Consider the following 27,256-nt stretch of genomic DNA (forward strand, 5'->3'; position numbering starts at 1 on the left):
TTTTAAGCGGTTTGATAAATTCAATTAAAGGTTATTTTACGAACTACGCGCCTCGAATAAATACAATAGATGAAAAGATAATGTTACCAAGTCGGTAAAACTTTGAAGTGTGAAGTATAGGTTGGTTCAGAATTTGCGAAGATATGAATCGATGTTTCAAAAATCGAAATTTTGTATGAAAACATTCTTTGTTAGGCAAGGCAAATTAAGATTTTCTTACAAAATTTACACTTTTCAAAACTCATATCTTTACGAGGTTTGAACTTATTTCCTTCAAACTTTATAGTTCTGCTAATTATAACATATTGCCCAGCTATACTCTTAAGCGTAAACATTTTTTTTCTCTTTTATTAATTCATAAGCACTCTTTTTCGACTAGTTCGCTACACTCAATTTATCTTTTTCGTAAGAGATTTGACCTCTTTGCTCAATTTGCTCAATCATCCATTTGAATATAGTCTAGTTGCTATTTTCATTTTCATTTTAATGCATAATCCTTATGGTTTTCGTTAACTAACGATCAAATGAATATTAATAATAGGATTAACAGTGGATTCCACAGAGTGGCTCTTCTTCCACTGGATTCCAATTGGAATTTAGAAGTTGCATTGCAAACATTGCAAACATTTAATGCATGTTTGTGTTTACTACGAACGAAATTTTGTCTGAGGTAAGTGATTAGACTGATTATAGCTATTTCGAGGCTGAACTGAAGAAAACAGTGGGTCGAGTTGGTATTGCAGTGCATTGTGGGTCAATTTTATGATTTATAATTTATTACTTATTTATAGTACGCAAATATTAATTTTGAGGATTTTCAAATTTTCGTCTTTCAAACATGGTATCTAAAACCGTACATACAAACTATATAGAGCAGTTTCAGTACGACTGTGACGACGGTTGTCACATGGCTAGGGGTACGCCAAACCAAGTACATTGCTCGAAAATGTGCACTCCATCCAATCAAAAATATCCGGAAAACGGCGCGAGAAAAAGAACAGCTAATTAAAATTCTATAAAATATCGCGGTCACGGCACGGTACGCTTACGGTACTTAGGTTTTTTACAGTCATGCGAAAACTGTCCTATATACGGCAACTAGCGCGTCACAGACGTGTGCCGTCATTTGTGGTTACCGTTCGTTCTAAACATCATTAGAGATTTTAAGATCCTCGTTTACGGCAAACGTGAAACGTCAGTTGACCATTAAAAAATTCTTTAAAACTAGTGAAAAGGAATCGCAAAAATCTCCAAGTAGTAGATAAACAAAAGAATACTTGTCTTTGTCGAGAAGGTTTGCAAAAGGTAAAGTGCCAATGTAAGGAAACGATGAAAACGTGGTCACGTTTGCCGTTTGCGGGAAGGAAAAACCGGAATCTTAATCTGCCTAGTATCTCGTGATCAGAGCCTAGCAAAAACTCACGAAATAAACAGGAACAATCGTGTTAACGCATTTTTGCATGTTGTCGTCAAAACCACAATCATCATTGGTTAACCACAACCGTTACGTAGAATATCGTACGATTACGTCATCTCCATGCACCCACCCTTACATTGTTGTCATAACTTTTAAACACCGTCATTACTGTTGGTTATCAGTTTGTTTACTGTGGGTCTAGACTTAGCAAACACTAATGCATCAGTTTAACTTTATTCCAAAAAACCTTAACGAGGTTGGCATACAAGCCTTTCCTGTGAAAGTCTGGTAATTTCCGTCATTCTGGAGTATAATCTTGAATGTTTGAAAGTTAATCTTATTCGAACAAACTGAAATTTTATGTTTCCTGCTTAAAAAAATACTGATCTAGTTTTCTTTGAAGAACTGAAAGCCGGTCATAATTAAATTTTTTTGGTCTTACATGCTAGATTATTACAGATAAATAATCAGTGATATATGACAGATTATTACAGAGAAAAAGGGCTCATTCCTTAATATTGAGAGTCGTAGATAATTTTCTTAGCTGCTTATTACCGTTGTAAACTTTTTTGAGCTATTAAGTATATGGCTTATTTGTCAGAAGAAAACATCTGCTAAACCAGTGTTTTTTTAAAGGAGAAAAAGCGGAGGAAAAAAGAAAATCACAACGAATGATAGGTAATATGAAGCATTAAAAATAAGAACCAGTTCCTTTTTTCAGACGATTTCCCAGAAGTTTATTTGGCTAATTTGCATTTATAAAGAAAGTTCGTTTCCAATATACCCAAAGTACGAAGCTGTACACATATAACGAAAAACAAGAGGTGACAAAATTAATGATTCGTAAGATACTTCATTTATGAGTACCGACTTCCAGAAGCCATTTCAAATCTTTACGCCAATATTCAATGTCAAAGCTTTTAGTAAAAGGATAGTTAATGGTAATTGAGGTTGAAAATTTCTATGGCTGAAATAAGCAGAGGAATTAAATCAATGACAAGTGGACTTCAGAGACACTACTAAGGAAGCAGAGATTGTAATTAGTACTCCATGACTCAAAGGTGGTTCGTATGTCCCTGATTAAGCAAACCGTCTGTGGAAAGGAAAACACAGATTACCAAGTGACTGAGTAGGAAGGAAGTACCGATAGCAGGAATATGAATGACAATTGACTAACGAAACAATGAAGGGGAAGTAAGATTACAATCTAATTAGCCATTATAACCCTATCTTGACCTGGAGTGGAGTTTATTTGGCACGGTATCGATACTGAAGAAAATAATTGCAGGTTTTTTCGTTCCTTTTCTTGTATTTTCTATTTGCTCCTTTGGTTCTCTCCTCCTCCTTCTTATTTCATTTAAATTTTTCTTATTTTTATTCATTTATTTCATTTATTAGCTTTACGACCAAAGTCTGTAGAGAATGTACGAAAAGTACTTAAGTTGGAAGAAAAAAGATTTAAAAATATGACAATAGTAAATGAAAAGAAAAACCAAGAACCGTGGTTGAAGGCAAACCTTCTCTTCTTTCCTGTTTTCTTTCTTTCATTCTCAGTTTTTGTCTATGTTTCATTCTTTGTTTCCTTCCTCTTTTTCCTTTCTTTATTTTTCAATTTTTCTTCCTTACTCAGCTAATTTCTTTCTCTTGTTTTTGTTTTGTTTTGTTTTGTTTTGTTTTGTTTAGTTTTTGTTTAGTTTTTGTTTGTTTTTTTTGTTTTTGTTTTTTGTTGTTGTTGTTGTTGTTTTCTTTTTGTTGGTTGTTTATTTTTCTTTAGCTTATTTCCCCCAGCCAGTCCCATTTAGCATTCATATAAACGCATTTCCCATGCAAGGCTACTCAAAAGCTGGAGGTTTATACTCTAAAGCTATCATGATTATATTAGATCTCAGGAACTGAAGCTAACTAGTTACACCTACTACCTTGTCTACTACTGCCTTGTTTCGATATTAAATTGATCCTTTATCTCAAGCCTGACCAATATAATAGAAAAGCTGGTTTATAACCAGAAGCTATCATGATTTTATCTCAGGCAGCTAGCTATCTACACCCTAAAACTTGTCTACAACTGCCTTGTTTTGTTACTAAACTAATCCTTTATCTCAAGCCTGACCACAATAATGGAAAAATAGCTGTCTATTAGCTATTGAATGTATAATCAAATGTGTACTATTGTCAGTATTGCGGTGGGATGTAACGAGTGTTAGTATGCTATGTCCGTTTACACCCAAATAATTAACCTTGTGAACCAAGCAGACTACTTCTATTTCCTGGTGAACGGATATCTGGCAGTATTACCTGGCTTTTGGACAAGTATTATGGCAAATGAAAGATGAAGGCTCTTTAGTACAGTAACATATTGATTTTTGGAAATTCTTTCCTAGCTTTTGTTAAATTCATCCAACATGGCGGCTATGAAAACTGTCAATACTGATATAGTAAACTCCTTCTTAAAGGGCCCCTTTATCCCTGATCTCGAAGTGTATATACTTATTTCAATAAAGTTAGTCACCAAAAACCAGGAAAGCTAAGATAATTGAATATCATGGGAAAACTTTTCATATCAAACGAGTAAAGCTTTTTTTTATACGAACTGCAACTTGAGGATGCCCAGAAGAGGTGAGACTGTAACTGGCAAAACAGATATGCAAGTCAGTCCATCAATAGTTATCATGAAGTTGAAACTTGCAAAATGTATCTACCGATAATCTTTGTCGATCGGTCTCAGCTTTGTAGCTTTTCAGGGGACTAACTTTATAAATCAGTATATCTAAACGACATCCATCCATTCATCTGATTCTTCTCCTCTATCTAGTCTTTCATTCTAATCAGTCTCTCAACCTTGCACTGCCGGAAGGAGTGTGCCGATCTACTACTACATGGACTCTTGATGCGGCGATTCATGTCATTCATAGAGTATGATATTTTCTTAGTTAGGCAAATTAGGAATTCTGCATGGTCTTGCATGGGTATATAAAGAATACCAAGCCATACCAGGCTCGGCAAGCCCATACAATGTATCGCGACTAGAGCAAAGCTGCATTACGATGTGTAGGGGTACCAGAATATACCAACCGAATCAACCCATGCCATATCAAACCCTCCTCTCTTCGGTTCCAGTAATGATAAAAGGGTAAATTGTACACCGTAAATTTTACACATTTCGCACGCTAGTCCTTCGTCGGTCCCACAAACAAGCATCTCAAGTCTATTGTCCCAAACTGTCGTACGTGATACATCATCAACTACCTGCTGACTCGATAATTTAGCTTTGAATTTTCAAAACTCGTTCTATAGACAAACAAATATCAAAACAAAGCACCAGTACAAGGAACAAGTCATATTTAATGATCAATCAATCATCTGAAACAAAAACAGACATGTCCTTCATAACAAATGAGACCTTTTTTCTGTAATAATCTATCATATATCTACTCAACTGTACTTGGCTTATAAATATTAGTTTAACATGCATATATTAGCTCTAGTTTTACTTGTGATCTTAACTGAGTTTGGAATTTTAGGAATTCTGTTTCATTTCCGTTCGATTTAATAGAAAATAAAGTGGTTTCCTCTCAGAATTGTTTGTATAGTTTCTTTTTATGTTTCGAAATTGTTTTACGCTATTTTTTGACATCATTAGAATAGCAACTTCTCGTATTTCTAAGTAAAATTAATATTGTAGAGGATTCATGGCCCATTAAGTTTTAACTATAAATATATGTTATTGATTCCAATGGAATACACTCTAATATCCATCGATACATGATAAATTAAAATGCCTCCCCTTTATATTCAATTTGTTTCAGTGTGTTGTAAACAGTAAGTTTAAACTAGGATTATGTAAAGAAAATAAATAACCTATGATTTTTAGAGTAAAAAGGTTGAAATTAAAATGCGCAAATGTAGTTTTTTTAATGATCTGATTTTAAAAAAGAAAACGAAAGTATATATAGGCGAAAAAAATTTAACAGCCCGCTAAAAGGATTAAAGAAGCTATCGCCTTTACACCTTGTTAACACTTCACTTTTCACTCTTATGCGAAGTATAAAATAATCTTTTCAATCTTAAAGAAAGTCTTCCCAAGCCTTACACTTTGTTTAAACAATCTAAAAACACTTGCACAAGATTGCTTTTAAAACGAATTCTCTAGAATCAAAGAGAAAACTTTGTCTTTAAAAGTTATGCGTTAATTTTTTAGGGAAAAAATACTGCCTAGTTTTCGTAACTCGATTGGAACTAAAATTCCCATATAAATTTTTGTCACAGACTTGAAACTTCGGACCAGTTTTGAGAAATTCAGCTTAGTTTCTATTTACAAAGTCGTAGCGATATTGGACCTGTTAAACGGAGGAAAGATCTTTGCGATTGTTCTACAAATTTTCAGCAACGACTGTTGTTCTCTAGCATAAATTTTGGTTTTAAAAAGCTGATAAAAAGTGGAAAAAACGGGCAATTGATTCTTGAAAAAATCGTTGTGCCTCTGGCTGAGCTGCAGTCTGAATACTAGTAACCTTGAACTTGCTAATCTGGTTCCTACATGGCGCGTTCCTTTATCAAAACAAACACTTTGGAGCTCAGCATGACGGCTAAAGAAAATGATAATTTAATTGACATTATAAAACAAAAAGAATAGAGCAATCGCTACAGACCAATTATCATAATTTGCTTTCTTTCTTACTGTCTCTCTCGTTTTGGTTTGGTTTCAAAAGATCGCATGGCTACGCCGACGATACTTCAAACATGCCGATTATAGAAATGGCGATTTAGTGTTTAAATAGGGACACAATAGTTAATAGTTCCTTGTGTTGTTTAGGCTTTCTGGTCGGTCTCTCTTAGGTCTTTTCACAGACGCATAGCCTCAAATTTGACACCAAATGAGTTTGTTCCTTTTAAACTGCATTCTTGTTCCTGAGTATTCCAGGCAGTTCCCGTTGACATTCCTTGTGGGAAAAAACTTTAACTTTGTTTTTTACGTACCGCAGACAGACGTTGTTTTCCTGTATCGTAGAGCTTTACTTGTGCAAAACAATACCGTACTTAAGTACTTTTATTTGAACCGGAGGATTTATTGAATACCTTGTTATTCAATAAGTAATAGCAGAACCAAAACACGTCTCTCCTTACGTCGCTTCTTGTTAAAACTTTCTGACTACGGCTTCTGATTTCTTAGTTATAGAAAGAATTTCGTAGGCAACTAGGAGGGTGAAAAGCGCATTCAATTTTCGCAGGAAGATTACTTTTCGTCCATAGCCATATTCTAAGTCCTAAAGCTAGCGTTGTAGTTGTTTTGTTATTGAACTAGAACTGTACAGAACTGTGGAACTTCTTCCTAAATCTTTTTAGTTGGCTTGCATATTAAATAAATTGCCTTGTGGCCCCTTGATGTGACTTGATGTTAGAAACCATGGTTGGGATTATCTCGTCAACCATCTGTGAGTGAACCTGACAATCCACAGCCTTATGCCTTGTTGGCGAATTATTCTCATGACATTTACTTCAGAAGTCAAGTAAGACTTTATAACCCCACAAAACCTTCACTTATTGAAGCTAAAGCTCGGTACAGCATAAGTCTGTGGTCTTACAGCCATCTTCCCAGAATGACTCCGTGTGTCCAATAGATATAGGTTGTCTATTTAAACTAAAACTTCGCACCACTGTGCTACAAACTTTAGGTATTACAGACCTTACAGGGTCACTCACAGTCCTTCCTGATCTTCGATTTCTCGGTAGAGTGCTGTTGGATCGCCGTAATTTCGCTCTATTTCCACGTTCGATGACACTTGTGCCGACTGCGTTATTGTTCAACTCATTACAAATTTCTTCCATAATACAAGGGTTCCATTTTACCGAATTTACCGAAGCCATTGAGCTTCGATCACTGAATTCCGAATCTGAGGCCGAAATCCTCTTTCTACTGTCCGATTCCTTATGATTTTGTCCTTGGTTTTCTAGCGAGATACAAGAAATGTGTTGTGATAATTCGTCCAAGGTGCTAGCAAATCCAGCGTCTGTTTTAGCCGCATCAACAGATTTTCCTTTCTCCAACATGTTTTCTGAACTCACTGGCCCTTTGACCATACTTTTTAAATGTCGAAAATGTGGTTTCCACGCTTACTTCGCAAACTCTTACTTCCTGCGGTCATTCATTAGGTAGCACTCCTTGACAAGTGATGTCTTATCATGGTCGGGTCTCTCTTACTCTGACTACTAAATGCAAATCACTTGATATTTCAATTGATAACCCACGAGCAAGCGGACTCAAGCGTGAAGTGTCTGCCTACGCTATTGTGCTGGTAATTGTGACCTTTTGGCTCAAGGAATATATCGGAATATGACGTTTCTATGACGTGGACCGTAACAAGAAAATACCTACCTACCACAGTGAAAAACAATTACTATAACCCCTTATAAAATGATTAGTATGAAGAGGTATGAATGACCACGCTTTATTGAAATATCAAGGTTACTAGTGAAGACAAAGCCATGCTGAGGGCTACATGGATTATTTTAACGTTTTTAATTCGTACACTGAAGTATTCGGTATTACTCATTCTGCGTCACGTAAAATGCCTACGCGACATCTTTCAGTACGCTGGTCACAGGAAGTTTAAACTCAGATTAGGGGGCATTAGAACAATAAAAATATTTCTGTCAGACATTGAAAAGCCGTAGTTTATTTACCCTGTTCTTTCGCGTAGGATTAAGCAGTTGTTTTTCATGTCGCTGTAAAAACAAATCTTGTACAGAAGTAATGATGAGATGCACGGAGTATTTAAAATAAAATAATGAAAAAACGATAAAAATGTAACAGTTTTCTTTGTGAAAAAATGTGAGGTTGGATTAATAATGCTTTTTCTCAGCATAATGGCTTTTTATCGTACGAGATATAACTAAGCTTCGGCCACACATCGTCTGGCCTAGACTCGCTACAACATGCCTCAACTCTCAAACGATTTTCATGGCAAGAAGGAAAGGTTTTCTATAACTGAAAAATTTCAGAAAAACTGTTCCATGAGTTTTTAGGATTTCAAAATACTATCTAAAATATAAAATAGAGATATCTTTTCTAGACCACACAAGGTGTAAACTTGCGTCCCAACAATGTGTAAACTTAAATGATAGGAGTTTAGGACCTGTTGATAAGGCTCCGTACAAGGCCAAGGCGATGCGTGTGGTCTCCCTATTTTACTCCCAAGTTCAAAACCTGCATTAACTAAAAGACAGAGAACTATCACAGATAGGATAAAGAAAACGAGAATGTGGCTGGGAGTTGTAAATCTTTAACGAAATTACCTAAAATTAAAAATTAATCTGGCAAGAAAATACACAAGAAGTTAGACAGGACGAAGTGCTGGAAACGAATGATATTTTTTCTTTCGATATTCATTCTCCATTACTACTGTGGCTCGCTTTTGACACAATGCGTACCTCTACGTTGTTTTTACTGTTGAACATGTGCAAAAACGAAAAGGAAATCAAAACAAAAATCAAAATAAATGGTTTTAAAAGCGACACTAACTAGTGATGCAAGTTAAGCTGTTCCCGTTGACAGAGTGGAACCCTTTTACCCTAGCTCAGCGAGGCAGCAACATTAAACGGAAATGTTCTATAAAGCACATATGGTGCAAATCCTATTTACTTTATGTTCATGTAGTTTTACAGGAAGGTCGAGTTGATCAATAGCAGTACCTCTAGACTACATATTTTTGTACCTTTGCATTGCCCTTATTTTTATTTTTTTATTTTCTCTCGTTTTTATTCATTTTCTTCCTTGCCTTTTCAGTTTTCCACGCATTAACCTTGATTTCTTTTTCATTGTAGTTAAAGTATAAGTTTTCCAAACTTGTACCTCAAAAATTACTCAGTTTTCAATGGCGCGCGTCCAGAAGCGTTTTCTTATAGTTATCAACATATATCAATTCAGTTCTGGATTGTACTTGCTTGAGAATCACGCCAGTTGCATCGGTGATGTCATGCCGCTATAAAATTCTATTCAAAACCTAATCTCGTTTTTAGTTTTTGAATGATCGTTTTTGTCTTCATTCTTGTGGGAATGACAAGAGAGAGGTTAGCGGCAAAGGCTATCTTGCTCTGTGCTACCACCATCATTCGGCGATAAGCTCTCAGTTCTTGGGAAGCGACGTCATTGCATGGCATTCCTCCATGAACAAATGTGATTTCTCACGCTGTGCTTAAATACAGAAACAGTGTCCAACTCCCACACAAACATTCCCTTATTTCCTTTGATTTCGCATCAAAATAAAAAGTGAAACGAAACTAAAATAAATTAAAGAAATAAATCAATGGAAATTGACCACTAACGTTTTAACAGGGTGGATCTCAGTTTTTTACACTAGATTCCAATTGGAATTTAGAAGTTTATTTTTGCGAAGGGAGGAAAAACCAGAATAAAACCCCTCGAAGTCGAAGCACAGGAGAGAATCAACGAAGAGAGAATCAACAATCAATATAATTTAAGAAATGCTAATTTCAAAAGTAAACTGAGAGATATTTCAATGAAATAGTAAATCACCCATTTTCAATAAAGAATCGCTGAACTGGTGTGCAAGCATCTCATAAACAGCCACAACAAATATTGTAGAAATTTAAAGTTCCACGGTTTTACGTGCTGTGGCGTGACCGTGACGATACCGTGTCCGAGCATTTTGATTGGATAAGCATTGATCTTACGCGTCTACTAAAAGCTTGAACACCCGTTTCATAATCATGCGCGCCAAGTCTAGCCATGATAAAAGGTCCATGCAAAAAGGTACTTTTAATATCGGTCATCCAAGGTCTAGCCTATTATGAACGCCGCGTTCTCATTTTTGTCTGATGTATCTAGTCTTCACTCATTAATGCTGCCTACATTAGCAAAGCAGTTATTATAGCTGATACATCTCAATTTACATTAATTTCAATCAATAAGCATGCAAGAAAAACTATCAATATACTATAGCTAGACTATTTATTAATCAAGCATAAGTGACGTAGTGTCACGTGGGTACGACGCATACGCTGGGCTATTTCGTCGCCATTCTTTTTCCAGCTACTAAGCATGCGTTTTTTCTGGTCTGCGATAAAGAACGATGGCTGGCCATGGATGCCAAAATAATAAGTAATTGTAATTAATGTTCTAGTATTTCCCAAATAAAAGTGTCGTTCTTGTGGCCATCAGCTCTACATACATATTTTTGGTAAGCTTACCTTGTTTGGAAGTGAACATAGATTTCTTTTGGTGATTTTTTCGCCATTTAAAGCTTTAAAATGTCAAGAATGTGGAACAAAACTTGCAGATATAAGCGAAGAAACACTTGAAACTGTCCACCATCTTGAATATTACCATAGAAACCTAGCCTTTGGCAAAGGAAGCCCAGAACGCTTAAAAACACAGGGATCCCGCACAAAAGACAATATGAAGTTTGATTGAAGATAACAACATTCTAACAATGTCTTTAGCTCCCATTTTCAAAACTGTCTTTCTCAACCACTGCTATTGGCCTCTCTGAGGTTGCAGGAAAAACTTGTAACGAATAGGATAACTGCTGACAATTTTAGGGAAAGAAAATGTTTCAATATGGCAGAAAGCATAGCAAACTCTCTTGAAAAATAGAAAGATAACCCAAGTAAATGTTAATCGATTCAAAAGCCAAAACCTCCTTGCCTACTAAGAAGTAAAACAACCAAGTCTCATGACTCAGCGCGCGTCCAAACTCGTTACAAGTTTTCACAACCTCGGCCCGGTCCAGTTCACCATGGAAAGGAATGAAAGGAAAGGAAAGGAAAGGAAATAAAATTTACGTTAATTTATATATCAGTTTCGCATGTTTTCCACTGTTTTTCGGGCCGCACTTAGTTGCACCACGCTCTGTTTTGCGGACCAAACCATTAAAGTGCACCTACACCCTATTTTTTTCTGATCTGGAGTAAAACTTTAAGGCACAAAAAGCAGATTTGTGGAAAAATTTTTTAGATCCATCAAAACGGGAATTTTTGGTGCTCTGTCAAAGATTGAAAAATTGACCATTTTAGCCGAAGTAAGTGAACCATGGCCGTAATTACAGAGGAGATTGGGGCGAGCGGTGTGTGACGTCACCACAGGCCAACACAACCAAAGATTACCACAGATTCTATACAGATTTTTCTAGACTATTCGCTTGCTTTTATCAAATTTCTTAAATACGTTTTATTTCCAAACGCTAAAATGCCCAACAAATGTGTAGTTTGGGGATGTAGCAACGTTCCAAATATTCCTGAAGGGATTGCCCTTCATAGTATTCCGTATTTTAATGATGAAAGACCCGAGGCCAAGAAGCGAAGGACTAGATGGATAAAGTTTGTAAAGGTGAAGCGTGCAAAGTGGGAGCCTACAAGGAACTCGTGCATATGTTCTGTGCATTTTAGAGTAGAATCATTTGAGCGAAGATTTACAACTCTTGCTACCTTGGGAAAACCGGCCATCCCTCGACTGAAACGAGACAGTTTTGGAGTGAATGTTTACCCCACGCTACATGCTGGTCAACTAGACTCGCCAAAGAAACAGCAAACATATCGCAATCGAAGAAAGGTAAAAAACTCAGCTAAAACATTTACTGCAACCTTCTTATGAAACTAATAAAGTGTATTTTTCGTGATAGACTTTAAGAGAATCATTAAAAAATGCCACCGTGTCGACTGCTGCTTCTAAAAGCGTCCCCAGTAGTACTGCACATCAAGATCATCATGATGACGCCACTGTCGAAGACCCTGGTACAACTGAACCAGTCAGCGAGCCTGAGCCTATGCTCTTGCCTGTGGCACAAAGAGAAGAGGTTTTAGAAGTTGCTCCTGTCTCTAATACTGAAGATATTACGGTGATTATTATTACAACTTAGTCTTATGGGCTTTATTACTCATATGTTTTGAACACGAGTCATTGTTTATGGTAGAGTAAGGATGATTGTTTACATAATACAGTGTAGCTCAATCGACTATCGATTTTCTTTCACCAGAGTGCCGAGAACAGGGAGGACGAAAATGTCGATTTCATGGAAACGGAGGAGACATCGAGTACTAGAGACCCTACGACTGGTGAAGCCAAATGGCAAAAAGAAAGGAGACTGCTGAGAAACCAAGTAATATCCCTGAGATCACACCTGAGGAAAAGGAAGCTTGAATGCAGAAGGCTTACAAGACGTAAGTAATGTAGCTAGTCCTTATAAGTATGTGTGATTTTATAAGTGACAAACATTCTTAGGGTTCCTAGAAGGATATATTATACTAATATGTATTTGTGAACCTAATACTTGAAATCTTTATAAATATTATTATTATCAGGCCTTAAGAATAACAAAACGAAAAACAAGGCAACTCGGACAGTGGGTGACTCAGTTCCTCAAGAAGAAAGTGTAACTGATTCAGAGTGGGATTACGACAGTGATGACCAAAGCGAGGAGGAAGTAACAGAAGAAGAACCAGATGACAGCTATGAAACACAGTCAGAGGAGTCAGCAAATGAATCTGAGGATGATATAGAAAATTCAGCTCACAGGTGTGTTTTTCCCCTCTCTACTTTATAATGTTCATGTTTACTAATGCCATGTACAACATAATGTAGCTGCACTTCATGATACTGCTAATATACCCATTTAATATTTTTAACACATATCACATATACTTATTTCAGGGTTCAATTGAATGACACCAATCTGCGATCAGAGCCAAAGTTCATTGTTTTTCTGTCCCAGCTGTTATTGCTGTTCAAGTTTTGTCACTGTTGCAAAAGTGATAACCCCCTGGTAGAAGTGAGCCAAGTTGGGACAGAAGTTGTAATAAAAACTGCCTGCAGCAACCCAAAGTGTCTAAAGAGGGAAAATGTCTGGCACAGTCAACCAGTGATACCAGGTTGGGGTGTACCAGCAGGGAACTTTCTCCTTTGCATGGCAATCCTTTTGGCTGGGGGATCAATCTCCAAAATATCAAAAATCTTTGCACACATGGGTCTTGGTTGTGTGTCGATGACTACGTTCTTTAAACATCAAAGAGTGAGTGTTGGTATTATATATTGTACTATGTTTGTCATAGGTAGTTTATAATGATAATGGTACAATCAGTTAAGATAAACAAACAAATGCATCTTCTGATCGAAGATGGAGAAGAAATAGCATTATATGGATTTTGTATTTTATTTGCAGACCAAGCTGTTCCCTGCAATACATATGTACTGGAAAAGCTACCAGAAGAAGATGCTTGACAACATAAAGTCCATGGGCAGTGGTGTTGTACTAGCAGGTGATGGACGGCATGACAGCATGGGGCACAGTGCAAAATATGGTGCATATACCATGTTTTGTTGCACTGTCCCCATGATTATACATTTTGCATTAATTCAGGTGAGACATGAACTTTATCAGTAGGACTCTCTTTTGAACCATCTATAATAAAAATAGCAGTTAATATCAATTACTGCCATCTTTATTTTTCATGAACCACAAATTTTGTTTCAGCAAACAAATATTTTTTATTTCATTGCCCGCAGAGGAACCAAGTGGGAAATAGTCCTGCAATGGAGTTTGAAGGCTTCAAACAATGCATGGATTACCTAATAGGATATGGGATTGTGATCTTAACATTTATATCTGACCGACACACTGGTATTGCTTGTCACATGAAGAAGGTGTTGACAAACATTGTCCACTACTTTGATTTATGGCACCTTAAGAAAAGTGAGTTATGAGTGACTTCATTATTGCTTTGATTTGTATGCAAATGACCAATATACAGTATATGCAGAATAGTTAGTGTGATTACTATATCCAGGGTAACTTGATAAACTAGAATTATTAGCCAATCATATGGTAGCATTAAGTTCGAAATTCTTACCGGTCAATTTTATACAATTGGCCACGGTTTCATTAGCCGCACTGTAATATTAAACCTGTCAGTGATTTATTATTATGAAACCGTTATTGCAATGAGTAGATATAGAGCATACTTGCCCCGACGCATGAAAAGTTTATATATAATCCTGAAGCAAGATGATTTTTTACCACCCGTTACTAGACTATAGTCCTTTTCACTTTGTTTATGTTCACTAACTATGACTATTGTTCCTGTATTCTCTAAGGAATCAAAAGTTTTGATGTGAAAGAATTTTAAAAACTATTATGGCATAGAGTCGGGGGTAAAATATCATCTCGCTTTAGGCTTATTAGATTTGAATACATGTGCACTACCACTACATGTAGATTAATTTTATGCATTTCAGAAATCAGGAAAGTCCTCACAAAAATTTCTAAAGAAAAGCATTATGAAGAAGTAAAGGAGTGGATAAAGCCCTGTGAGAGGCATCTGTACTGGAGTGCCACATCTACTTCAAATGGTTCTGGTACTGTGATCTGGGCAAAGTTTAAATCTTTTCTCAGTCACATAGTGAATGTTCACAATAGCCTAGATGATCCAATTTTTAACAAGTGCAATCATGGGATACTTCAACCCAGATGTTGGTTATCTAAAGGTACATTTTGCATAATGTATTCTATTTGGCTTTAAGTTTCATAAAGTCCAAACTAAACTATTGTCATCTTGTGTAAAGTTCTCACCCAAGAAGTAAGCAGGAGTGTAAGATTATTAATCTCAAAATTTAAAACACTTTCTAAGCTACCTTTTTTTCTTTAGGGTCAGAGGTGTATGAAAAAATTTGTAAAGCCTTGACAAAAGATTCTCTGAAAAAGGGTATCCAGCAAGCTTCCCCTTGGGCGCAGACCAGTTGCTTGGAAGGATTCCATTCCCTCATCAATCAGTTTGCTCCCAAAATGATTGCATATTCATATGTTGGAATGTATTGCCGGTTTGTATTTAGAATTTTAGCGAGAAACCTGATTGATAAATAAGATCACCAAATTTGGGTTATATATGTAAAAAAAATATGAATAGGACGCCCAAACAAAAATAGATTGCTTTCTAGAGACACGAAAATATCTTTGAAATAAAGAGAGTTTGAAAAACATATATGCCATAGGATTCAATTTTAGATAACTTGGGAGTCCAATGAACCCCAAAGGTAAAACCCTGTCAAATCCAACTGCATATGTTTAAAATTTGGATATTTTCTTTTCAGACACATTCTTGCTGCTATGCATTTCAACCTTAATCTTCGGAGAGAGGTAGAAACAACGGGAGGCAACAACAGACAAAAGGTGGTTTATCCCAAGTTCAAAAATGGAGAAGCCACGATAAGGGATGTCAGAGTAAAACCAGACTATGGTAGGCTATGTGTTGTGCTTCAAGGGTTACATTTTTGTCACTCATAATTTTAAACTCAATTTTTATTATAGGTTACGTGGAAGAAATTTTCCAGACGTTCATGAATTCATCAAAAGAAGACTTGACTGCTGCACAAGATGAATTAAGACAGATGACCCCAGCACCAATGAATTCAATGCTGGAGAAGCAGCCAAGAGAGGAGGCTCTTCAAAAGCACTTGCACAGGAAAAGCATTGTGGTTGAGGATGTTCCTCCTACTTGTGCAGGTACTTTTTACATCTTAGCTAAATTTATAAATTTTATATTACTTATACATTTTTAATATTTTTTCTTTAGATGTCCCTGAACAAAACCAACTAACAAGTAGAGAACATGCCAAGAGAGCCCCACATTGCAGCCTATGCAAAAATCCTATGAAAGGACACAAGAATGTCATTGACTGTCCAAAAAACCAAAGAAATTAAAAAAAACATCGACTATTAAAACACTAAATTGTTTCATCTACAAAATTTGTATTAAATACTTTTTATTTTTATATCTTGTCATTGTGCAGTCAAACTAAAGGCTCAAGATCCATTTCAAACCCACTGTGTAGTTCATCTTCAGAAATTCTGAAACATTCTCTGATGCGTGTGTAAGCACAGGCTGGTAGTGGAATTCGTCTCTTGTATCCCAAATACCCATGCACTAGTCTTGTGAACTCCCTATATGCAATGCTACGAAGGAAGCTGGAATGTCAATAATGAATCAGTTTAGTGTGTGATTACAACAAAATTATGATCAATAACTAATGAATATAAAATAGTTTGATTTATTAAGGTAATTTCATGAGTTTGGGGGTTGGTTCACTGCAAAAATTATCATATCCCATGCAATCCTTGGAATTAATGTCGAGAAGGACAAACTGCTTTATAAAAATATTTTTGGCATATTTAACTTTTTATTGATAAGGTTTTTTCATAATTTCTTTGGTTAAAGTATAATGTGTACATAAAGAAGCCACAAATTCAGCTTACCTTTCCTCTGATCCTGATTGTTGATATCTTTTCCGATCTCTGGTTTTGTACTTATCAGCTGCTAGCTTAAGACTCCATTTTTGGAGACATACTGCTGAGAAGCCAGGATGTTCGGTTATGCAGTTCAGCTCGGCATTTTCATCAAGGTCTTGAAGGACTTCTTGAGAATGGAGAGCTTCGTCGCATCCGTCGAGTTCTTTGCAGCAATAGCATTCGCTTATATTTACTAGCATCTCAGTAGAGCAATTGCCACACTTGCACCTTCAAAACAAACAGTAAAAACACGAATGTTCAATGTACACGTAACAAGAAACTGTAAAGCTTACAAAAGTCGCAATCTTGGTTAGTGTCATCCTCGAGCTCATTCAAAAACATTGTTTACGGTTTGGCGAAACCGCTCTCGCATTATAAATTCACGGGGCGCTTTTATGTTTCAATAGCACAGAAAACTCACCATTCGCTTACTACGCTAACGGCAGTCAATCGTTTGTGAAGCATTTCCTCAATCTTGGCATTTTCTCGTTCAGTATTTTCATACTGTCTCGTCCATTCTTCGTCTGCCAGAGGTTCTCCTGAATGATGCCCTTCGTACCACTCAGAGGTATCATCATTTCCTTCGACTGACAAATATTCTCCTGAATCGGACTGCTCAGAACAGTCAAAACATTCGTCCTCAACATCGTATTCATCTTGTAAGTCAAAAGATGTCTCTAGATCAGAGTTATCAGAGTCCATCTTCACGAATTTGTCTTCAAAAATCTCTTGTGTTTCAAAAGTACTCGATCTGTTTACTAACTTTCGTGCACCAAGCAACAAGTCATGGCCTGGGGTGACGTCACACTCGGACCCAGACTCCCGCTTTGATTCTGCGGTAATGGACCACGCATTTCGTATTTTTAAAACAATTTTTCGCATTCAATTTTTTTTTCAAATGTGACCGAAATACCACAAAACATTTTAAAAAGTTCCGTACAAACAGTTAAGAATATTAAAAAAATAGGGTGTAGGTGCACTTTAAGTATTTTGGCTAGTGCTTTGCAATTAAATGTAAGTCACTTATAATTAAGAATAAACAGATATAATGACGCTAAACCAATGAGAGTAGTTGTGCAATTTATTAGTAAGTATGAACTTTCCTGTTTCTTTATGACTCGTATACACTTATTTCAATAAAGTTAGTCACCTGAAAAGCTATAAAGCTGAGGCCGACAAGGATTGTGGGTAGATTCGTTTTACACGTTCAACCGCTTGATAACTGTTCATGGATTTGCGAATCTTTTACCGGTTACAGTCTCACCTCTTCTGAGCATCATCGAGCTGAAGTTTGTATTAAAAAAGCTTTGTATATATATGCTTTTGTGATATGAAAAGTTTCCCATGATGCTCAGTGATCTCAGCTTTCTAGGTTTTTGGTGACTAACTTTATTGAAATAAGTGTATACGAGAGAAAGCAGAATCCTTTATCTTAAAGATAAATAACATTATGATATAAGAACGCTAAACCAATGAGAGTAGTTGTACAATTTATTAGTAAACATTAACTATCCTTTTTTTATGACTCGTATATACGAGAGAAAGCGGCAACCTTTGTCTTTATAGCAGAATATCAATAAACTTATTAGTATTTTGATTATCTTTGGCTATCCCAAAGACGTCAATACAGTCTTTAACAATTAAACATATTTTTAAAGAAAATGTCATTAATTCAAAAAGCAGTTTTGCTTTCGTGCCTATCCCTACAAATTGAGCTGCACTGATTCAAAATCAGTGTCAAAGGCGTCCTTTTATTTAAAATGCTGAGTCCGTGATATATACCGAGTGATAAGACACATTAATAGATTTTTCTTTAAATTAAATTTTTTCAGAGTTATCGAACACTGTAACAACCTTTAGGCTGATCAAAGTCAGGGCATGACTTACTCACAGATCATGAGATCGAACCCTGAGACAACCTCTGGGCTGATCAAAGTTAGGACATGCTTCTCATGGATCAAACCCTACAACCGGCTTTGGGCTGGTCAAAGTCAGGGCATGGCTAACTCACAGATCGAATAGGATATTAGCATGTTAGGTTTTGCGAATAGAAGAAAACCGAAGAAATTCCCTCGAATCCATGGAGAGACCTAACAAACTCTACTCACAAGTGATGCCATGCAGAGGCGGGAGGCGGGAGGCGCGGTTGCGCTACGCTACCCTTGATGTCTCCTTAGTTTCTCTATCTGTGTTGGCCGAGTACCCAGTTGGGTTCAGGGTATTGTTCTGCTTGAGCCCGAATGTGCTTTTAAGCATAGAAATAGTAGCAAGTCTAATGTCCCGTCTCCTCCAGCAATAGATGACTGGATTAAAGCTACTACTCATAAACTGAATTGTCATTGTCATATAAAACGCGTTGAATAAAGCGGAATTCGGATTCTTGCTAAACATGAACCACTGAAAGACAATCGTGGTAGGCATGTAGCAGAGTAGGGATGCCCAGATGACATATCCCATGGTGATGGCCAACTTAGTTTGTGATGAGGTCGCAATTGCCTTAGAATCTCCGGCTGATACTTGCTGGGAGTTAATCTGACGGTGGTGGTGACGAACAAGGCCAAAAATCTTGAAGTACGACAGAGAAATTGCAAATGACGACAAGAGCCATGCTGTGGTACAGAAAACTTGTCCCAAGATGAAAGCAATACCTCCGAGAAAGAATGCCAAAGTATCGGTGATCCAATAGATCCAGATCAGTAAAACGGCAATGATAACTCTTTTGGTCGTTACCAGAGTGTTGTACCTGAGATGAAGAAACAAGGCCATGTATCGCTCGCAACTAACCGCTGCCATCAACGTTGCTGATATAGAAGTGCACAAGAAGCCCATAAATGTTGTACCATCTTCAAAGTTACAACTTATGAAGAGACTTTTGCGCATAACAATTGCTGTAAACAACGGCTGCACGATAAGTCCAATCAGGAAGTCCGATAAAGCCAGCGATGCGATAAGAACATTTGAAGGATTTTGAAGCGAAGTTGTGGTCATGATTGTCAAGAATACAAGACCATTACCAACCGCAGAAACAGGTGAAGAAATACAATTGATTGCAACCACTGCTCGACTCACGTAAAAGAAACTAGATGAGTCGTAGTTGAGAGGATTGATGTGACCAGAAGTCCAGAAAATACAGTCTGTGAAACCCTTCGTCGAATTCATTTTTTGATTCGTTGTTCTTCTATTAGCGGTTATTCTATTCTTCTTGCAGGTCTGAAGAGATAACTAGCTAAAAACTAGTGTGCATGAGCTGCGTCGGTGTTTCTAATGAAACAGTAATGATAAAAGGGTAACTAGCTAAAAACTAGTGTGAGCTGCGTCGGTGTTTCTAATGAAACAGTAATGACGAAAGGGTAAATTATACACCGTGAAAAGATGAAAAAAACTTATTGACGTTTCGGATACGCTAGTCCTTCGCGGGAAAAAAAAAATGTAAGTCTGTTTTCCACGGATGTTAAACGTTAAACGTTAAACGTTTCAGTGGGAAAGTTTCCGTGAGTCTTATACAAATACAATCAACACATCAGTGATGTCTGCAAAAAAATTATAAACCGAATACTGAATATAGGGTTTTTAGGCAGTTCTTAATTCAAACACACTCATATTTCTACCAAAAATGGACTGGTCCAATATTTGCCAAACGAGACGAAATAGTTGGTACAGCTGTCTATGAAACAAAGTCGTGCGTGTAATGAAAACTTCCGTTTGATGAAAAAAACCCTACTTTTTCACTCGCCATCCGGCATAGCGCTTAAGAAGACAGATTGTCTATCATGAGTGAACAAAAACAAGAGTGTTTTTTTTATATTAAAATTTAGTAGTCGTTGAAGTGCGACCCCCGAGGTGCTGATTCGACGGAAGACGTCCGTCAATCAAAAAACTGCAATTTTAAAAAAATCTTGAGGGAGGGATTTTAGACAGAATTAAAGATTTCATATCTCTAAAATCCGGTTAATTCGGTCCAAAATTGTTCAAATCATCCAAATATACTTACAATTTATAATAATGCATTTATTTGTCTATCTAATATATCATTATATCGTTGTGGTTATCGTTACTGTAGCTCTTCTTTTGCCGAATTCAACTCTTTAGAAGTTTTAAGTAAATAAAAAGAAAAATTTAAAAAGGTTACAGAATATAAAAGAGGCAATTTGAAGAAGAGTAGACTGTACACAAGCAATAGTATGCTACGAGCAAAACGGATGACCATATTTAAATTAAGGGAAAACGCTAATATGATGATAAAACATCACGAAACAAAATATCATAATGAGTAGGAACTTGTAGATAAATTGGATCACCGTAAAAAGATTTGTGAAACTAACGGTGATCCAATTTATCTACAAGTTCCTACTGTTTTATTCAGAAACACCGACGCAGTCCACGCTAGTTATCACCACTCCAAAGTGTCAATGAATTCAACTCTTTAGAAGTTAAATAAATGAAAAGAAAAATTAAAAACAAAATTAAAAAAGAAGTTTGAAGAAGAGTAGGCCGTACACAAGCAATATGCTACGAGCAAAGCGGATGACCAAATTCAAATTAAGGATCGACGAAAAACGTTAATTCTCGACTTTCACATCACAATAATCCTTTGCGTCTTTGGGGGGTAACCAGAGGGTAAAACCCACTTATTTTGCTGAAGGCTGATCAGAAAATGTCGAAAATACCTTGTTTGGTATCCAAAGATATAATGAAGAAGTAAAAACAGAAAAAGATAGAAGCTTGAAGACGTTTATGGTAAATTTTAAAAAATTTTTCGTAAGTCAATACATTTTCTGTAAGACCAAAACTCTTAATGATCTGTACACGCAAAAATAACTTGGAATAAACTGATAATCAGTATTGTACAGATAAAAGCAGGTATAGTATAAATTCAATTAAGAAACCTTTCAATTTGGGACAGTTTTTGGTTGGTTACGCAAGGCATTATGGGATGTGAAAGAGGAGAATATGAAAAAACATAATAATAATAATATGTTTTTATATAGCGCATTATAGACTCTCAATGCGCTTTACAAATACCACGACGAAGTGTCAAGTGAAAAAAAAAATAGATTAAAGTTACAAATTGAACAAAAATGTTTTTAGTTTTCTCTTGAATATTTCCAAAGACTGCGATGTTTTTATATCTGGTGGTAAACGGTTCCATAGTAGTCTGGGCGCTGCTACGGCAAAGCTACGCGCACCCAATGACTTAGTACGATATGGAGGTTGTTTTAAAATTACTCCTTGTGTGGCACTCCTTAGCTTACGAGTAGGTTGGTGTATTTTGAGAATATCACTTATATAGGATGGAGCGATACCGTTTATAGCTTTGTATGTGACCGTTAAAAGCTTGAATTCAATTCTTTTGGCAACGTTCAACCAATGAACACGATTGAGTATAGGTGTTATGTGTTGAAATTTCTTTGCTCTGATGGTAATGCGAGCAGCTGCATTTAATATACGTTGCAATTTGTCAAGTTGCTTCATCGGAATACCAAAATGAACACATGAAAAAATAAACACATGAAGCCAGCAAAACGATACTAAACACTTCGTAGGTCTTCACATCCTATTGCAAAAATACCGGCCATATTTTTTCTCTTCTAGGCTAGTTAATAGCAAAAATTTACTTTAGATATCTACTAAGAATATATTTTTTGCAAGAAAAGGGGATTTTTATAGTTATTTAGTGCCCTAATTTACCTTTTGTCACCAAAAAAAATACCCGAGTCCGCCATCTTTTTTTACGTTCTCGCATAGCTAAAATCCTGTAGAATGCCAACTACAATGGCCGATTTGATCACGTGACCTCTTAGTGCAAGTCGTCTATTGCTAAACGTTCACTATTCCATCTAACACAACTTTATATAGGAAGAAAATTTACAAGCTCTTTTCACCAGGCATATTTCATGACTCTGGATTTGTATAATAGTCTCATGCAAAAAATTTGAAAAACCTCATCGCAACTCACACAACAAATTTTGACATTTTGAATCGGCCGTCCGTGTGCACCTTTACTATAGCAGCAGTAAGGGGGACTCGCGATTGATGCCAAAGATATACGGGTTTAACCCGCGGATTTACGAAGACGGGTACAGCAGATTTACGGGATTTCCCGCGGTGTGTCCTTACTGCTGCTGTAACTCAAACGGAGGTTAAAATATTCCTTAGATATACATGGCCACCATCAACGACATTCAAAACAAAACTGTGCGCAGGCTCGGAAATCAGGTGATGGATAACTCAGACGCTGACTTTGTCTTCGCTACATTTATGGAGGGAAAGACAGACAAAACTATGAATCACAAAATGGCTGAAAAGATAATCAACAGAATGCCGGCCGGTGACTACCGTTTGGAGTTGACATTCGTAAAGTACTTAGACGGTGAGTGGATAATAGAAAAGGGTCGTAATCCTATCAGAGCGTCTGGTAAGCAGAACCTGTTCGTTTTGAATAAGCACACACGACCGGGAGCACTTGAGGGAATAGACATGCTCTTCTACGAGGTCGCTTACCCGGTTACCGTGGTCATTTACGGTGCATACGAGATTAAGAAGCCGGATGTTAAGAAGTTGCGACCAATGCGACATCCTGGTAACTGTGTCGGGAAGCTGGTTAGGGAGTTTTTCGAAGATTCCTCTAGGGGCGGTAAGCTTACGCCAAAAAGAAGAGAAGCCATCAGGAAATGGGAGCATTCTACTCGTAAAACTGGAGGCTCCATCGAAAACATCAAAAAGTTAGAAACTGCCTTAGAACGCCGCATACACGTGAAGGACATCACCGACGGTTTCATTTACGAAGGGACGAAAAAGTATGGAGGCCGGGGAGCGCCTATTGTTATCTATCAACACAACGCGCACGCATGGAGAGAACTTAGGTTTCCAAGAAAGAAGGAGACAAAGGTCTACAAGGGGTCACCACTCATAGATTTGATCCACGAGAATTCCATATGGCTAATGGATTCGGAAGGAAATCAATTCATGACGCAAGACGGCACTCTTTACCGGCCCGAGAGCGAACACCAGCGCATCCAAAGCGCCTGCGAAACCCTTGGTGAGGACTTTTCAGATGAGGTCCTTAGCTCCCGCAGTTTGGACTTCCTGGCCGCAAAGAAAAGAAACGGCTGGAAACCCACCCCAAAAGAATTCGGAGACATAGCCAAAGCCTGTGTAGAACACGGCCATGGAGGTCTGTGGAACATGGAGTACGACGAAGATCAATACGTATCCCTGGATATGAAACATTGCTACCCTGCCAGTTTTAAAGGCCTTGGGGATTGTAAGGAGTATTATGACCGTTACGGACATCCAGACTCCCAATTCTTTAGGGTGTCACTACCGGGTTACTACGACGCCCCAGCAACGGGGTTCATCAGACTGACCACCTGGGAGTTAGCAAAAGACTTACATCCCATAATTTACGCGTGGTATGGGAAGCACCTGCAGGAGAAAGAATGGATACCCATACCCCTACTGAAGTTCCTCGAAGAGCGCAAGCTTTTAAAATACACAGCGCATGAAGCCATACTTTGCCATAGCGCCTTCACACAATGGCTCCCAGAGCACAACCCCACAGCGCGGGTTGTCATAGGAAAGTTCACACAGGGCGCAAAAGAAGGCGAAAAACACATGCAACGGCGTTTGATAACAGACGACGGTGAGTTGAGCTTCTTAATAAAACGCGCGCATGAGCAAGGAACCATGGTGTCCGTAGAGAAGTGGAATTATTTCATAGAAGGCCAAGGGGAACGGCAATGGAATGCGCTGTGTTATTACCAAGATCATCGCCCGCAATATTACCATCTTCGGGCCAGCATGTTAGCATATGCGCACATCAATCTCTTAGCAATGCTGCTACGGTTTGACAAAGAGGACATCCCACGCGTAGCCACGGATTCCTTGTATGTAAAGCCAGAAGTGTTAGAGAAGATGCAGGAGTTCTACACTGCCGATGAACTTGCAGAAAGTGGTCAATGGCGCGTCAAAGATGAGGAGATAAAAGCATGGAGAGGCCGTGTAGAATATCACGGAGAACATCTTTACGGTAGCGTGGAACCAACCGGGGAGCCTCTACCGTCGGTTGCGGACCCAATCTCTTACCAACGCTTCTCTTACCTTTACGGAACGGGAGGCAGTGGTAAAACTACCAGGGTCTTGGAACTCTTTCCAAAAATAAAGGTGTTAACGCCAACGCACCGTCTGGAAAGAGAATTAACGGAGATGGGTTACGACGCGCAGACCTACCACAGCTTCTTTCGCTGGAATGGTCAAAAGTGGGTACCAGAAGCCATCCACGACATACCCCCGGTGATACTTTGGGATGAGATTTGCACCGTTCCTTTAGAAATCCTGCAGGAGTTCGTAGAATTCCTCCGTGGAAAGTGTCAAGTGATATTCGCCGGCGACCCCTGCCAGCCTCCTCCAATAACCGGAGAGATGCCCCATAAATGGTTAAAAGAAATGGTAGACCACTCCGAAGAAATTAACACCGACTACCGCAGTAAGGATCAAATAAGAAACCTGAAAGCAGAACTTCGGGGCCTTAGTGACGCGGAACAAAACAAGATACTGCGCAAACGTGTACGAGCGAAGTCCTACGAGGACTTCCTTTACGCATGGCATCCAAAGGATTTGGTGTTGAGCAGCAAGCGCGCAGCACAATCACGCATACAGAAAGACCTGCTGAATATACACCGCGAGCGATTCCCTACATATCCCGTGCCCGTCTGCTATAAACCCCACGACACCCGAATGCAAAAAAGAGACGTATGGGTGCCAGGCACCGACATCCAACTGCAGAATGCCGTAACTCACGATAAAGCCTGGGTGCCCATAGAAAAAGTAGAAAGAATTACCTCACACCCCGATTGGCGCTTAGGTTATTGTATGACAGTCCATAGCGCGCAGGGACTTACCATAAAAGAAACCTTATGGGTCATAGACCAGCGGCTGTGTTGGAGCAACCTTATCTACACTGCCGTAAGCCGCGTAGAATATGCCAAGCAGTTAAAAAGAGCCTGGGGGCCACAAATGCGTTACGACCGCACCCCAGAAGACATAGCCAAAGAGAATATCGCCAAGAAACTCCTTCGCTACAAGCGCCACGACGAAGAAAAGAGCAAAGATCCCCGCTATGCGGGGATAAAGTTTGACCTATGCGTGGACGACGTCTATAAGAAAGGCGCCCGCTGCGCAAAGTGTAACATACCTCTACTATGGAGGTTTGACCCGAATGACGATCAACAGTTCTCCGTGGATCGTATCAACAACAAGCGCGGCCATTGCAGAGGTAACGTAAGACTGACATGCCTAGAGTGCAATCGGGCGCGCGGAGCAGCGCTACTCTGAGTCTTTGGGGACTATGAGCAGCTCTTCCATGACAAATCCACGACTTTGGCCATTTAGGTAATACAACACGGGTTGCCCTTCCTTGGTGACGGACTTCGAAATCTCATACGTTTCCAAAGACCAGTTAGGATCCGTGGCTCTCTTACTGCCACCTTCGAGTTCCCCCGGCTGATAGAGGTATCTGACCACTATGTCGCGGGGTAGCTTTTTTTCCTTCAGTCCGACCGCCCTCGAACTTCTGACGTAGGACTTGTGTTTCACGTGTTTATTTTTTATGGCATCCTTGGGTTTCATTCCCGTAGCCCTGGCCGCCTCGTTGTTCAAAGCCGCGATGACCTGGGGGAGCCTCTGAGTCCATTCCCTGTTGCGTTTGGAGGGATCTTCCAGCTCTTTCCAATACTGGTATCCAAAGAGACGCTCTGCCAGGGTCTTATTGAATCTTTCGACAATGCTCTGACCCCTGTGGTACTCAGCTTCAGCTCTCCTAATCTTAGTGTCGTGGTCTTTCAGGGTCTTGCTGACCACGCCCATGAACTCTGTCCCCGCATCCACTTGCAGCAGCTTGGGCCATTTCAAAACGCGCTTATAAATCCTACCTAGGGCTTCTGCGACTTCCCCAGAATCCTTGCTGGTTATGGGTTCGGCGTCCTTGTATCTGCTTGCGATATCAACTACGGTCAAAGCGTATCTATAGGTCTTTTTTCTCACCTTGTCGTGCGGTAAGAAAAGCAAATCCGCCTGATGAACTTCATTAGGGGTATTTACGGTAAAGCTGGGCCTGGGAATGTACTTAGGCACGGGAAGATAAACCTGCCAGAGGGTTTGTTTTCTTAGCCAGTTCTTAGCCGTTTCTTCTGATACCCTGGCCGCGGTCGCGAGTTTCTTGATGGCCGACGCTCCTTTCCAATAGCCTTCAGGCCCATAGTAAATCCTTTTAAGTTTGTCCTCTACGCGGCCCATTATATGAATTCCAAAACAAGATTGATCTTGCGTCCGTTAAAATCCACCGTCTCTCCGTCCACTTTGATGGTGATGTTTATGCTTTCTACCAAATTAGACAAGTCATAGCTTAAAGAAATGGGAGTGTATTCCACTGGGTCAAATGGATTACCTTTGGGTAGAAACTTGGACATAAGAGAAGACTTTTCTCCATTGTTGTAACTATGGACTAAATCGCAATAGACTTCGTAAGAGGATGCGACTTTCCATTTCA

At 38.4% G+C, this 27,256-nt stretch overlaps 3 protein-coding genes across 3 annotated transcripts; 1 reads left to right on the plus strand and 2 right to left on the minus strand.

Moving 5' to 3' along the window:
• The first annotated feature begins 11,326 nt into the window (after positions 1-11,326).
• On the plus strand, positions 11,327-16,196 carry LOC148910924 (uncharacterized). Its single transcript, XM_089030295.1, has 12 exons — positions 11,327-11,984; positions 12,055-12,270; positions 12,409-12,592; positions 12,734-12,947; positions 13,083-13,440; positions 13,591-13,788; positions 13,935-14,121; positions 14,664-14,912; positions 15,074-15,245; positions 15,516-15,661; positions 15,733-15,927; positions 15,998-16,196. Exons 1-12 carry the CDS (start codon positions 11,622-11,624, stop codon positions 16,123-16,125), a joined length of 2,610 nt encoding a protein of 869 aa, XP_088886421.1. The 5' UTR covers positions 11,327-11,621; the 3' UTR covers positions 16,126-16,196.
• LOC148910925 (uncharacterized) lies at positions 15,706-17,674 on the minus strand. The gene is made up of 3 exons (XM_089030297.1): positions 17,132-17,674; positions 16,678-16,938; positions 15,706-16,389 (listed from the first exon to the last, which is right to left on the minus strand). Exons 1-3 carry the CDS (start codon positions 17,590-17,592, stop codon positions 16,215-16,217), a joined length of 897 nt encoding a protein of 298 aa, XP_088886423.1. The 5' UTR covers positions 17,593-17,674; the 3' UTR covers positions 15,706-16,214.
• Positions 17,675-17,793: 119 nt separating this feature from the next.
• LOC116291841 (histamine H2 receptor-like) lies at positions 17,794-20,030 on the minus strand. Its single transcript, XM_031699054.2, has one exon. The coding sequence runs from the start codon at positions 19,867-19,869 to the stop codon at positions 18,862-18,864; it is 1,008 nt and encodes a 335-aa protein (XP_031554914.2). The 5' UTR covers positions 19,870-20,030; the 3' UTR covers positions 17,794-18,861.
• Positions 20,031-27,256: the final 7,226 nt, after the last annotated feature.

Source organism: Actinia tenebrosa, unplaced genomic scaffold, assembly GCF_029948245.1.
Source record: "Actinia tenebrosa isolate PJP-AT-01 unplaced genomic scaffold, QUT_ActTen_1.0 PGA_scaffold15__27_contigs__length_11533743, whole genome shotgun sequence".
Classification (NCBI taxonomy): domain Eukaryota; kingdom Metazoa; phylum Cnidaria; class Anthozoa; order Actiniaria; family Actiniidae; genus Actinia; species Actinia tenebrosa.

Coding starts and splice junctions, on each gene's coding strand:
- LOC148910924 (XM_089030295.1), top strand. CDS start 11,622: ATGCCCAACAAATGTGTAGTTTGGGGATGTAGCAACGTTCCAAATATT. Junction 12,271..12,408: donor CTAATACTGAAGATATTACG/GTGATTATTATT, acceptor TTCTTTCACCAG/AGTGCCGAGAACAGGGAGGA. Junction 14,913..15,073: donor CAGATGTTGGTTATCTAAAG/GTACATTTTGCA, acceptor TTTTTTCTTTAG/GGTCAGAGGTGTATGAAAAA.
- LOC148910925 (XM_089030297.1), bottom strand. CDS start 17,592: ATGCGAAAAATTGTTTTAAAAATACGAAATGCGTGGTCCATTACCGCA. Junction 16,939..17,131: donor GTTAGCGTAGTAAGCGAATG/GTGAGTTTTCTG, acceptor TTTGTTTTGAAG/GTGCAAGTGTGGCAATTGCT. Junction 16,390..16,677: donor CAATCAGGATCAGAGGAAAG/GTAAGCTGAATT, acceptor TTGACATTCCAG/CTTCCTTCGTAGCATTGCAT.
- LOC116291841 (XM_031699054.2), bottom strand. CDS start 19,869: ATGAATTCGACGAAGGGTTTCACAGACTGTATTTTCTGGACTTCTGGT.